Genomic DNA, 13,275 nt, shown 5'->3' with positions numbered 1-13,275 from the left:
CAGAGGGGAGGTCTAGCAGATGGGGAGATGGGGGAGCTCAGATCACTATTGACACTGCATGATGGCCTTCTTAGACAGCAGGAGATATTTTGAAGACAGAAATCGAGGGTACAGTGGATTGTGGAGGGGGACAGAAACACTAGATTTTTTCACCAGGCGACAGTTATCAGAAGGCATCAGAACAGAATCAGAGTTATCAGGGATGAGAGGGGGCAGGTGTTAGAGGATCCGGAGAGGATTCAGAGGGTTATGGAGTGTTTTTTCAGGGCTAGGTGGACAGAGCAGCCTACAGGTGGGAGCATAGTGGATATCTACTCGTCTGAGGTTGGGGTGTCAGAGGGGGAGACAGCTGCACTGACCAGACCAGTTTCGGAGGAGGAGATCAGAGAGGCAGTGAGGTCCCTCGCGGGGGACAAGGCCCCAGGGCCGGATGGTTTCCCACCCTTATTTTTTCAGAGATATTGGATGATAGTGGGTCGAGATGTGATGGCGGCTATACAGCAGTTTTTCAGTACAGCAGTGATGGCGGCAGATTGGCAGAGGACTTTTATCACCCTGATACCGAAGCGGCAGGATGCCACGGAGCCGAGTCATTTTCGGCCGATTAGCCTTTGTACGACCCTGTACAAGGTGACGGCGAAGATTCTCGCCATCCGTTTGCGGTGTGTCCTTCCTAGGCTTATTAGCCCAGAGCAGGGAGCTTTCTTGGAGGGGCGGAGTATATCTGATAATGTACTTATTGCCCAGGAGTTTATGTTTGATCTCGGCAGGGCCCCAGTGAGGAGGAGCTTGATGGGGATCAAGCTAGATATGGAGAGGGCCTATGATAGGGTGAGATGGGACTTCTTGCAGCAGTCTTTGCAGGGGTTTGGATTTTCTGAGACTTGGATCAGATGGGTGATGGGCTGTGTACGTGCCCCTTCCTTTGCTATCTTGATGAACGGGACGCCATCCCGTTTCTTTGTGTCGACAGGGGGGTTGCGTCAGGGGTGCCCCCTTTCTCCCCTATTATTCATTATGTGCTCAGATGCATTGTCTAGAGCTCTACGACGAGTAGTGGCCTCTCAGGAGCTGGAGGTTTATAGACCGGTGGTGAGGGCTCCTCCGATTTCCCACTTGTTGTTTGCTGATGACTGTCTGCTCTTGGCCAGGTCGTCGGTGCAGTCGGCTCGGATCATCTGTGGGATTATTCGGGACTACTGTGCAGCATCAGGACAGCGGGTCAATCAGTCCAAGTCATCTATTATTTTCAGCCCAAAGACCAAAGTAGCTGTGAGGCGTTCGATAGTGGAGATCCTGGGGGTGGGAGAGCAGGAGGGCATGATGACATATCTAGGGGTCCCACTCTCCGGTCAGCGGTTGCGGCGGAGGGATTGTGCAGCTCTGGAGCTCAGTATCAGACGGAGACTCGAGGGGTGGCAGATGCGTACACTTTCGATGATGGGTAGGATCACTTTGGTTCGCTCAGTTCTTACCTCGGTCCCTATCTATCTACTTTCCAATACTATCATTCCAGTTACAGTCCTGAGATCCCTTGAGCAGCTGTTTAGGGACTTTATTTGGGGGAGGTGCAGTGGCAGAGGGGGAGTCCACTTGGTGGCTTGGGATGTTGTGTGCCAGCCGGCTAGATATGGAGGATTGGGGGTGCAGTCTTTGGTGGCCACGCGGGAGGCACTAGTTGCTAGACATGCAGTTAGATTTTTGCTTGAGCCCGAGGGTATGTGGTCTTCACTGATGAGGGCCAAATATGGTGCCTTGGTTCCTGGGGTGCGAGCTGGCCATCACCATTCTCCGATTTGGAGGGAGATTTGCACTGGAGCTGGGGTGGTGCTTCCAGAGATTAGATGGATCATAGGTGATGGACGGTCTATTGATGTGCTGGAGGACAGTTGGGTGACCGAGATACCGATCTGCCGTATGCCGACCACGGTTGATGTGACGAGATTAGCTGGCTGCAGGGTTAGTGAGCTGCTGACACTAGAGGGGGCTCGATGGAGGGAGGAGATGGTCCGGGAGGTCTTTGGAGAGCGATTGGCGGAGTCGGTTCTATCTATTCCGATTCCCACTGGTGGGGGGGGGGGGCGACAGGCTAGTATGGGTTCCGACGGGACGGACGCGGGTACGGGTCAGAGATCTCCGTGCGTTGATTGGTAGGGAGCCAGCTCGTCAGATTGAGGGTGGCTGGATATGGAGGTTGCAGATTCATCCGCGAGTGGCTTTATTCATCTGGAAGGTGGCCTGGGGCTGCCTTCCTACGAGGAGCTTGTTAGCCCGGCGTGGCATGGCGGTCTCTCAGTGCTGTGAGGAGTGTGCAGATAGTGAGGAGACGATCGAGCATGTCCTCCTGCAGTGCCCCAGAGCCAGAGAGATATGGAGGAGATCACCGGTCCTACTACCCGACTCGATAGTCTCTGCACAGGATATGATTCAGATGTTGAGAGCCTCCACGCTGAGTCCCCGATCTGTGGAGGTAGGGATTCTGGTGGCATACCTGTCCTATCACATCTGGTTGGATAGGAATGCCGGCCTGTTTGAGGGGAGGAGGTCGCCCCCGAGGAGGGTGGTGGATAGAGCGACGCTATCTGCGAGGGAGGTTCTTGCGGCTACCATGCGATTTTCTTCTGGGATAGCCAGGGACATCTGGGGTACTCTCCACGCTGCTTCAGCGCTCCGGTTTGCCCTTGTTTCTTGGGTACCCCCACCCCTTGGCTATCTTAAAGTAAATTTCGATGGCAGTCGGTCAGTGGATGGTGTGGTTGGAGGGGTTGGATTTGTGGTTAGGGACCACCATGGCAGGTTGATAGCGGCAGGAGGGCGGCGTACGCCTGGACTCTCTGTGGTCGGAGCAGAGCTGCGGGCGGCTTGGGAGGGTATATCCTACGTGTGGCAGGTTCTTGGTGTGGAGCGGGTCTGCCTTGAGGGGGATTCATCTGTGGTTGTCGAGTGGCTCCGAGGGGCGGATCGGTTTGGGGATGGCCATCCCCTCATTAGAGAGGTACGTAGGATAGTATGGCTGATGGGCGACGTTCAGATAGGACATGTGTTCAGAGAGGCGAACAGGGCTGCAGACTGGGTCGCCTCTCATGCTGCCCGGCATTCCGGAGATTTTACTTGGACGTCTGATGATGATGTTCATCCTTACTTGTATCTTTTACTTTCCCGCGATTTAGCAGGTTGTACTCACGTTAGAGTTATATGAAATGAGTAGCCGTTTTACCAAAAAAAAAAAAAAAAGTGAAAACCCAGAACCCGGTCGTATCCTTCGCGCGAAGTAGGGATGAACCTTCTTTCGGATCCATTGACCGTCGGATCATCCCTATTTTACTTCCAGATCTGTGCAGAGGATGATGATGGAACTCGGAGTACTTTGAGATGGATGCAGTGGATGATCCCACGGTCGACGGGCGCGAAGGTTACAACCGCGACTCGTAAAAACCCTATAACATTATAAGGCACAAATAGATAGCCCCAGGCCACCAACCGACCCCATCCACTGCTGTCTCTTCCCCGCCCGCCGCTTCTGGCTCCGCTGCTTCAATAACCCTCTCGTGGGCCCCACATCCGCCGCGCCTCCTTGTCGCCTTTCCTCCGCCACCGCAACCACCGCCGCCACCCTTCTCTCTATTCCCACCACCACCGCTTGCTGAATCGCTCGCACCGCCGGGCTCTTTGATCTGCTTGGCCGTTGGAAAGTTGATACCTTTTGGATATTTCATTCTTTTACCCCTTCCCTTTGTCTAGAAGGAAAGTGAGAGGGAGAGGATGGCATCGTCGCTGTTGATGAATCTCGGGCTGGGCTCGAATAACGCCACGCTGAGCTTTGGCCTGAAGCCCTGCCGTCCCGCCGACGGGACCAATACAAGGTTAATTTCGGACTTGATAGTAATCTTTTCGTGACGTTGATGGTTTGTCTGAAAGGTCCTGAATTGAATCATGGAGCAGTGTATTCGCTTGATGGTAAAATAGTTCCTTTTTTAATTCTTTTTTAATTGTGAAGTTACCTTGTGCCAAAAAAGTTACTTCTTTTCTTTTTTGAATTTTTTTTTTTAAAGATTCATGTAGATGAATCAAAATTATTGAGGAGTGCTGAAATTTATTTTTGTAAAGAAAATTAGGAAGATAATGCGAGGCAAAGGAAAAAATCTTTGCTGGTGGTAGCATGTGAGCAACCCTGTATGAAGGGCCTCTGATAGGTAAGAAGATTTTCTTTGACCCCTCTGTTTTTCATTTAATGTTAGAGGGAGTGATGTTAGATAGGTGAGCGATGGGGATGTTGCGGATAATTTGATGGTTGCAGAGAGCAAAGGTTGGCTTCTTTTTTTTTCCGGCAGCTCACATGCGGTGGGTGTGATTGCGGCCGATAAAATCAGAAAAAAAGGAGATCACACAAGGGCTCGGGCACGGACACCAAAGGTTGTGGAAATGTTGCTTTAAGATGGCAAAAAAGAGATTAGGATTGGTCTTGGGAGAAACTTCGTTATATTCGGAAGTTATACTGTCTTCTCCTTCGTGAAAACAAGTAGAGTTGCTGCCAGTTTTTGTTTAACTTAGAGGCCATGGGCAACCATCAATAGAAGATAAAAGGTATAAAAGTTGCATGACTTCTTCAACAAGAGAAAGAGGGATGGTATCAGTTGAAATAAAGCGAGAGGAAAAGAAAACAACTGAAAACAGTTAACTCATACAGAACAACACCACACATCTTGTCATGATCTCAAGGAGTGGGTCTCTTCCCTGGAAAAGCAAAGAAATATATGGGATGATCATCTACCAGGTATTCTCCATTATCAACAGAGGTCAAAAAATTTTCGTTCCTCTGCTTCCATATTTACTTCCATTACAGAGAATAGCACAACCATCCCCCATGCTTTGAGGGTTCCCTGCCAAATGCATGGCACATATGTACTTACGTACAAATTTATATATATTCATGTGTGTATGCATGTGTGTACCTTAAACCAAGATAGAAATAAAAGCTTCAAGCCTTTGAGAATGTACAACAAATTCATCCTTAAATTAGCAAACTTAGTAGAACTTCATTTGAAGTTCTCTAAAATTGAATAGAGAAGATGTTAGTCATAGTATCCAGAGGAGTAGGCATGTTTGGAATGCCTCAAGAATTCATGTAGGATTCAAATACACAAAGAACAAAAGAAAATCACTAAGGCATCTCTGGTTGCCCAAGTGAGCGCCTGAAGTCACTTCAAGTGTGCAAGAACTCGCTTCAGGTGATGGGTTGTTCAAAGGGGCTTGAAGTAAGTTCTCGCTGTGAGAGGAACTGGGCTCAAAAATACAAGAAGTGACTTCAGCTGGCAGGGAGCTAAAGTTGCCGAAGTCACTTCATGAAGTGAGTTCCCACCCTCCCACTTATTGGTAACCAAATATGCCCAAAACTTTGTTATTCTGTGCTGATTTGCAATTGGATGCCTAAACAGTTAGGTTTGTCTAGTTGTTTGACGCCATTTGAGGTGGGGACACTTGTATGTACAACTTCTATTCAAAATTTGGAACCAAACCGACTTAGAATATGATGTTGAACCTAGTTTTCATTTCCTGCTAACTATTTCAAAACCAAATGTTTGTGTAATAGACAGCTTTGCTTGTGGCTTCCAATGGACAGAGCTGAAATTTGCATGAGGAGATTGGTAGTGAAAGCTTGATAAGTGTTCCTATATTGATCAAGGCATGGATTGAAGTGTCTTCCATGCTAGTTGGCATGGACTGGCATGTGTCTTGCTAGTGCCTTGCCAACATAAAACACAATTGCAAGCTAGTGCTTGGCATGCTATTGTAACAATGGTTGTCAATGTGTGCCAAGGACTGGCATGCAATGACACAAAATGCTACATTGCCCATGCAAAACTTTAATCCTTTGATTATAGTACCTTAAGAGAAAATTGGTCGACATATTTTTCACATGAGCACCAAGTTGTAGCTGATAAGCTTTGAGATATTGTTTGAATGAAGAAGAGGGAAATGATAAATTTGTGGAAATTGGATGAGATGTATGTCAAAAGCAAAATGACAGCTTTGCTGCTATAAGCTACTTTAGATGGTAACAATGATTTTATACTTTGATCCTTAATCTAAGTCAGTGTTTTTGGGTAATTGAAACAAGTGCATTGTGCATACATCAATTAGTTACTGATCAAAGGGATAAGCTAAGGCAGGGATCTCTACTATCTCATAGATTAAGGACCTATTGGTTGCCTGACTAACTTATCTTAGGATAACTACTCCTGATGCGGGAGTTGGTCAATTTGTGAGGGAGGAAATTCTAACAATTCTTGGGAGGCTGCCAATGGCTCATCCTTAAAAATAGGGATAAGAAATTCTCATAGATAAGTGATTTTTCTTGTCCCTGAGAAATAGGGACAATGGGAATGACGATCCCAACAGACTCTCAAATTCTCTTAACTATGATTTATTTCTCAAAGACTTTACTATGATGGTAGATAATATTCAAGTATAAGTATTCACACGTCCAAACAGGCACTAAGTCCTCATCTCATTTGATGTGCTTCATGCGATCATGCACTATTGATCACATTTTGATTGTCATATACGAGTTTGTTAGCTGGTCTACTATCTCTAAGTAGTTGTGGGAGCTTATTGGATATGGAATTAAGATAATGGAATTTTGCTTTGGTTCTAATATAAGCAAAAATCTTTTGTTTTTTTGGTTGTCAACAACATAATGTAACATCCAAGAAATGCTCATAACTTATCACATTTTGTGAGAATGTAAGTCTCCTGCACATCTGGCAGCAGCATAGTCAACTAGGTTAAGTGAAAAAGATTAAGCTTCCGATTGATTATATGACAAAGATTCACAATCCATTTGGCTTCTTGAAAATGAGATGTGGAGGGAGCAAAAGAAAGGAAACATTTAAATGGGGGTGAGCATCATAGAACATGAAGTGGATGGAGAAGTGTTGAAGTATATCCACAGTTTTTCTACATAATGAAGGCATGAAGGGAGATTACCTTTGTTATTGCCAAATTTGTATGTAACAACATGAGGGTTCTTGATTCTTTTGGACAAGGTCTGCAAAATTGATATTGGAAATTGTACCATACATGATCAGGCTAGTACAGTACGATTGGTATGGTATAGTTAGTATAGTACGATATGCTCCCTATACCAACATAGTATTCTAATACTTTTTTCTCACTTCCAGCCATAGTAATTACTCAAAATCAGACGGTACGGGTCAATTACGACAGTACAGGATAGTTTGGCTCGGTTCAGGTCGATATAGACTGATTCAGCTCATACAGCGACCCATATCTCAGTACAGTATTGGTACCTTATCGGTATGGTAGGTATTGAGCTATGGGTTGGTGCGACGAACCTTTATGCTAAATTTGATGAGAAGTTCTAAGCAAACTTCACTAAGTGAAGAACTATTGTAAACTTGAGCACCAATAACTAGTGCATTTTGCTAGGTTCCTTAACAAAAAACAAGTCATGAAGGTGTCATTATAACTTGTTTTCAGATGGGCCATTTTTGTGTAAATGTCGTGTAATATAGAAAGCTTTCTAATGTTGAAAGAAGACAATAAACTTGGCAGCACCAGTACCAATACGATGTAAGGGAGGGACATAATCCAAGCAAATGGGTCTTATCTTAAGCTATAATGCACCTTTTTATTTGTATACATTTGTGATTTGTGGAACAATCTGAACCCATGAAAATTGAGTTTCAAATGTCTATGACCCATGAATTTGTAATATGATTATAGAAAAAGTGATTATGGCTTTCATGTTGGAAGTTTGGAAAGTTTAGCATTATTATGGTTTTCATTTTGGAAGTTTGGAAACTTTGGCATCATCTTACCCAATAATAGAAATTTAAGGTATGGTTACTTAACGCATTGCAAAACCTTGTGCTTATGGTACTTGGAAATGGTGGTTCCTTATTTTGCATGCATGGAAGTTAAAATAAGCATCACATTTGCTAACTTATGGTGGGATAGTAGTGGTGGACCTGGGTCCTTTTTCATTTTTTTTTCTTTGTTTGCACACGGCGCGGGGGGTGGGGGCTGGGCTACTAGCAATTCAGTAATACACCATACATCATACTATGGTTTGTCATACCGGCTTGAATCGGACGGTACTGGGTGTACTGTACCATACCGGTTCGGTACTGGTACCCAGTACAGAAGGCATACCGACACTTGGTACGCCGAAAAAGATTCCGTACCGTACCGACAATGCTAGTGTGGCACCGTTACGGGGTCCTGTCCCAAGAATGCGAACCTTACATCATATATTAAAACTTTTGAAATTTTTATAATGAACCAATCTGACTTTATAATAGGATCACAATAATATGTGAAATCATTAACCTTTACTTTCAATGGTTGAAGCGCTAGTTTGTACAGGGTCCAAACCAGGCATACTATATCATATTAGTAGGGAAATGGTGCTTGCTGCACCCTTGGTGCTCCACCATACCAACATATGGTAGTTGGTGTCACTTTTGTTTTACTGGCACCAGCTACTATGATGTCTCTTAGTTTGGTATAGTATGTACAACACCGCACCATACTAGTCCTTAGTTTGATACAGTACTGATATCTGTATGCCAACCCTTTCTTTTCCACTAAAACATCAAATACGAAGACAATGAGGTTGTGGATGTAATCAGCATAGAGGTTTTGAGAACAGAGGATGATAATGAGGAAAATAACTAATGCAGATGGTGAGTAAAGTTGAAACTCTTGTTTAAGAACTACAACCAATCTAGTAATACAAAAAAAATTATATGAAGTAGCAACATGAACTGTAACCATGTGGGCATGTCAGTTAATAAATCGGCAATGAGCAGGCACATAGGAATTATAGGATAGTTTTGACATCTTTATGATGAGGGAGACTGGTAGAAGAAATCTTGTTGGATGTGCTTCATAGAACATAGGCCTTCAAAGGCAAGGCTTTTGCTGATTGTATTACAGATTTAAGTTGTATTATTGCAAATGTATGATGTACTAGTATTCCTAACCTTTCAGTATCTTAGCTGTGTTCTGCTTATAGAAACTAAAATAAATTCTGCAATGTTTGATTTAGATGCACTAACGGACATAATACTTGCAATGGATGATTGAGATTGCAGAAGCTCTTTAGGATATTGAGTTATTGCAGCTCTACTTCATGTGCTTGGATGACTGATTGTGCATATTGTGACCTAATATTTTGTTTCCCTTAAATGAACACATCCAGGGCAGGAAGATGGAGATCTCCAGAAGCAGCTGTTATTCCAAATTATCATCTTCCAATGCGCAGTCTTGAAAATAAAAACAGGTTAGCTGTATATGTTAGGGTTTTTGCTTATGTGTGAGGACGTCGAGTTAATGTTCGGTCTTTTTTATATATTTTATTATTATAAATTTATAATTATATCCTGCCAATCTGTCCACTCAACTGCTAAAGTTTTTGCGATCGTGCAGTTCAACTGCAATCAAAGACCTTAGTTGGAGGTTCTGGAAAGACACATTCTGCTATATTATTTTTAAAACTTATAATTTGTACACGGAATAAGGTGCAAACGTGACATGCACACCTGACCTCCGTTTGCTTTATAAAATGTTCTACCTTCTGTACTATTACACTGACAAATCACCTTTATAATGCTGATGCCCACTGGACAATACAAGCCATACTGAATTCATCCTTATATTCTTGAATGGTTAGAGTAATTCATGACCCACCTTTCTATTATTCAGCCCATGCAACTGCTGCTTCAAGTAGGTCCTATGTTTCTATATCATATATATGAGGTTGTCTTTTCACCTTTCCTTACATGTCTTCCTGTTTGTTATTTTCTAGACAGCAATCTTATTGCTGTTTTATTTCTGTAAACACTTCTTTTAAATCTTGGCTGCCAATAATATACGCTTTCCACCTATTATTTCCAATGATCAACGTAACTATCTGTGAGATGTTCCATTTCACCCTTATGACTGGTTTCAGTCCCCCTAAAATTACCTTATGGCTGGTTTCAACTTAACTGTTGGTCAGACATTCCATCTCAACCTTATTAGTGGTTTCAGTCACCCATATATTCCCTCTTAGGGGTCTAACAAGTCATTATTACAATTCTCATATTTTCCTTTTCTATTTCCTTTTTTCTTCATAGTCTCTTAAGAATTCTCCTTCCTGCTATATTGCTAAGGGCAACCCCACCAAATTCTCCTCCTCTATTTCTTCTGATTGAGCAATTGCAATATTTAAGAGGATAGTTCTTTATGAGTATAAGATCTGTAACCATATTGTTTTTACCATGTAATGGTATGGATCTTCTATAGTATAATTTGAGCTTCAATTAACTAGTGGATTTGAGCTACTATTCAGCAAGTAGGATTTGTACCAAACCCCATGTTTTGAAATTGCATGAAGGTCATGTATATTTAGAATCTAAACTATCAATCGTGACCTTCAACATTTAAAATATCTAAGGACCAAATTTTCTTGCTATGCATTAACATGAGCCAACATGGAAAGTTTTCACTGGAAAGGCATAATATTTTTATGGTCTGGAAGCATATAAATTCAGTGAATCTGGGTCCTCATCTTTTCTACGGTGTGCAGTTCTTGATCACTGTTTGAATTTTGTATTTATGTGAACCACCAAGCATTTTGGCAATACATATCTACTGATCTACAATCACCAAGCATGTGGCATTCACTTGATACAGTGGTAAGAAACCTTAAAAGCTTTTGGTATGTTATTTTAGTTTTTTCATATTTTGTCGATCATTGGTAACCATATGGCCTGTTGTGTTCTCTGCAATTGATATGGCTTAGGCTCAGATGTTACCAGTAGGACTCTTCTCTCTCTCTCTCTCTCTCCCCCCCCCCCCTCTCTCTCTCTCTCCCTCTCTCTCTCTTATGTTCATGCATGTTTTTGCCTCAACAAAAAGGATAAACTTTCTCCCTCTTGTTTTACATATAAGAGATTTCTTTCTCAAGATAGTTTCATAATCATGCTTCTCTATCAGAGAGAATTGCAGAATCATTGTTCACCAGTTTGACAGTTTTACTGATCATAATACAAGCAGGACAATCAAGTGTGGTGACTCAAATAGGCCTGGTCAACATCCTTTTATCATCTTTGGTTACCTTTGTAGCTCAATGGAGGAAGTAGCCTTGATAGATCATGATATTGATACTACCTATATGTAAATTTTTGTATAAGTCTGTTGGAATGTACTGTCTTTACTTGGAGATAGGGATTCTCTTATTTCATGATTCCCCATAGTTCAAGTGATTAGTGGTTACTTTGAGTGCCTTAGTGTACAAGGGCTTTAGTGGCCCAATTCATATTCTTCTGCTTCTAATAATTCTCTTGGTTTGCTGTTGTAGAACATCAGTGGATGACATTAAGAGCCTCAGATTAATCACAGCCATCAAGACTCCATATTTGCCTGATGGGAGATTTGACCTTGAAGCTTATGACTCGCTGATGCACATGCAGATTAACAATGGTGCTGAGGGTGTAATAGTGGGAGGTACAACAGGGGAGGGCCATCTCATGAGCTGGGATGAACACATCATGCTCATTGGGCACACTGTTAATTGCTTTGGTACATCAATCAAAGTGATAGGGAACACTGGAAGCAACTCAACAAGAGAAGCAATCCATGCATCTGAACAGGGCTTTGCCGTAGGCATGCATGCAGCCCTTCATATCAATCCTTATTATGGGAAGACATCTTCGCAAGGACTAGTCTCGCATTTTGAGACAGTCCTCTCCATGGGCCCGACCATCATCTACAATGTACCATCAAGAACTGGACAAGATATTCCTCCTTCGGTTATCCATATGATTTCACAGAATCCTAACATGGCGGGTGTCAAGGAGTGTGTTGGACATAACCGAGTTAAGGAATATACAGATCAGGGGATAGTAATATGGAGTGGTAATGACAACGAGTGCCATGATTCTAGGTGGACTTATGGGGCGAATGGAGTTATATCTGTTGTTAGTAACCTTGTTCCAGGTCTGATGCATGAGCTCATGTTCCAAGGGAAGAATCCTTCGCTGAACTCGAAACTGATGCCTTTGATTGATTGGTTGTTTCGTGAGCCAAATCCTATAGGCCTTAACACTGCTCTGGCTCAACTGGGAGTGACAAGGCCCGTTTTCAGGTTGCCATATGTTCCTCTTCCTCTTGAAAGAAGGGTCGAATTCGTCGGTATGGTGGAGGCCATCGGAAGGGAGAATTTTGTAGGAGAGAAGGATGTACAAGTCCTCGACGATGCTGACTTTATATCGGTGGGTCGATATTAGCATATGCTTCATCATGCTTAGCATTTTGACAACTTTTTTACTAGGATTTCGTTAATGGATAACTGGATAATACTGTTGTATCACAATTGAAACTGATTAGAGTTGAGCTGGCCAGTATACTTCCCAGTGTTCACATTATCTTATGATTTTGGTTTTAGAATTTTGGGCATCGCTTTCTTGTTCAGGATCCTTCCTGACTCTATATCAATCGCTGATGAATTGTGGTACAAGAAGTATTTGGTTTTGTTGGGTGTGGAAGAGTTCTGTGCTTTATAGCACCGCAGAAGAAATTCATCAGCATGTTAGTCTCGATTGAGGTATGTAATCTTTCTATTATGCATTTTTTTCCTCTTGAGAGATGATACAATTTTAGTTTAATATAGTCCATTGAATACTTTTCTTGATCCTGGAAAGTGCACTATAGTGCCGTCGAGGTTTTGCAGTGACGTTGCATGGATGAGTTCTGTATGCTAGTTTTGGGTCTGCTGACATTCAAACCTCAGATGTTGATCAAGATAAAATTGACTAATGAAAGTGAAATCACCACCAGCTGTTTCCTGCTTTAAAACTGACATCATTGTCAGATATTTTCTCATACTGATGATCTGAAACCAAGTGGCTGCTCTGCAGCATGATACTTTATATACGTGCAATTCCCACATGCATGCTTTTGTTTTCCAGTGGCGTGATTATAGTGGGTATGCCAACAGAAATATGCCATCATGTATTTAGCTGAAGGATGGGGAGTGTTTTCTGTTTTCTATAGTATAATATCAAAGTTGCAGCTTCGTATCATTTGAAGTCTCTTGCTATGAACATCTGTGATTCTTTTTTGTAACTATAAAAACATTTTGAAGGTTATATGGTTTTCTATCAACAAGTTTGGCCTGCCTTTGATGACATTAGGTGAAAGAGAAATAAGGGTTTCAGTAACTGAGGTATGGGTTCCGCCCAGATCCGGATCATAATTCTATTGAAA

The 13,275-nt window shown here is 42.8% G+C and overlaps 1 protein-coding gene across 4 annotated transcripts; it reads left to right on the top strand.

The window, feature by feature from the left end:
* The first annotated feature begins 3,465 nt into the window (after positions 1 to 3,465).
* LOC103716894 (4-hydroxy-tetrahydrodipicolinate synthase 2, chloroplastic-like) lies at positions 3,466 to 12,864 on the top strand. 4 transcript variants are annotated; one of them, XR_005511960.1, is made up of 4 exons: positions 3,466 to 3,863; positions 9,227 to 9,307; positions 11,369 to 12,613; positions 12,721 to 12,864. XR_005511960.1 is itself a non-coding variant. In XM_008805088.4 (3 exons), the coding sequence occupies exons 1-3, from the start codon at positions 3,763 to 3,765 to the stop codon at positions 12,294 to 12,296; spliced, it is 1,110 nt and encodes a 369-aa protein (XP_008803310.2). In that variant the 5' UTR covers positions 3,466 to 3,762; the 3' UTR covers positions 12,297 to 12,702. The 4 variants fall into 4 exon arrangements, 2 of the variants coding, with proteins under 2 accessions (XP_008803310.2, XP_026664189.1); XR_605621.3 differs by having other exon boundaries at positions 12,711 to 12,864; XM_008805088.4 differs by lacking the exon at positions 12,721 to 12,864 and having other exon boundaries at positions 11,369 to 12,702.
* Positions 12,865 to 13,275: the final 411 nt, after the last annotated feature.

The sequence above is a fragment of the Phoenix dactylifera genome, chromosome 5 (genome assembly GCF_009389715.1).
Source record: "Phoenix dactylifera cultivar Barhee BC4 chromosome 5, palm_55x_up_171113_PBpolish2nd_filt_p, whole genome shotgun sequence".
Lineage (NCBI taxonomy): Eukaryota > Viridiplantae > Streptophyta > Magnoliopsida > Arecales > Arecaceae > Phoenix > Phoenix dactylifera.
This window is presented reverse-complemented; position numbering and strand designations above follow the sequence as displayed.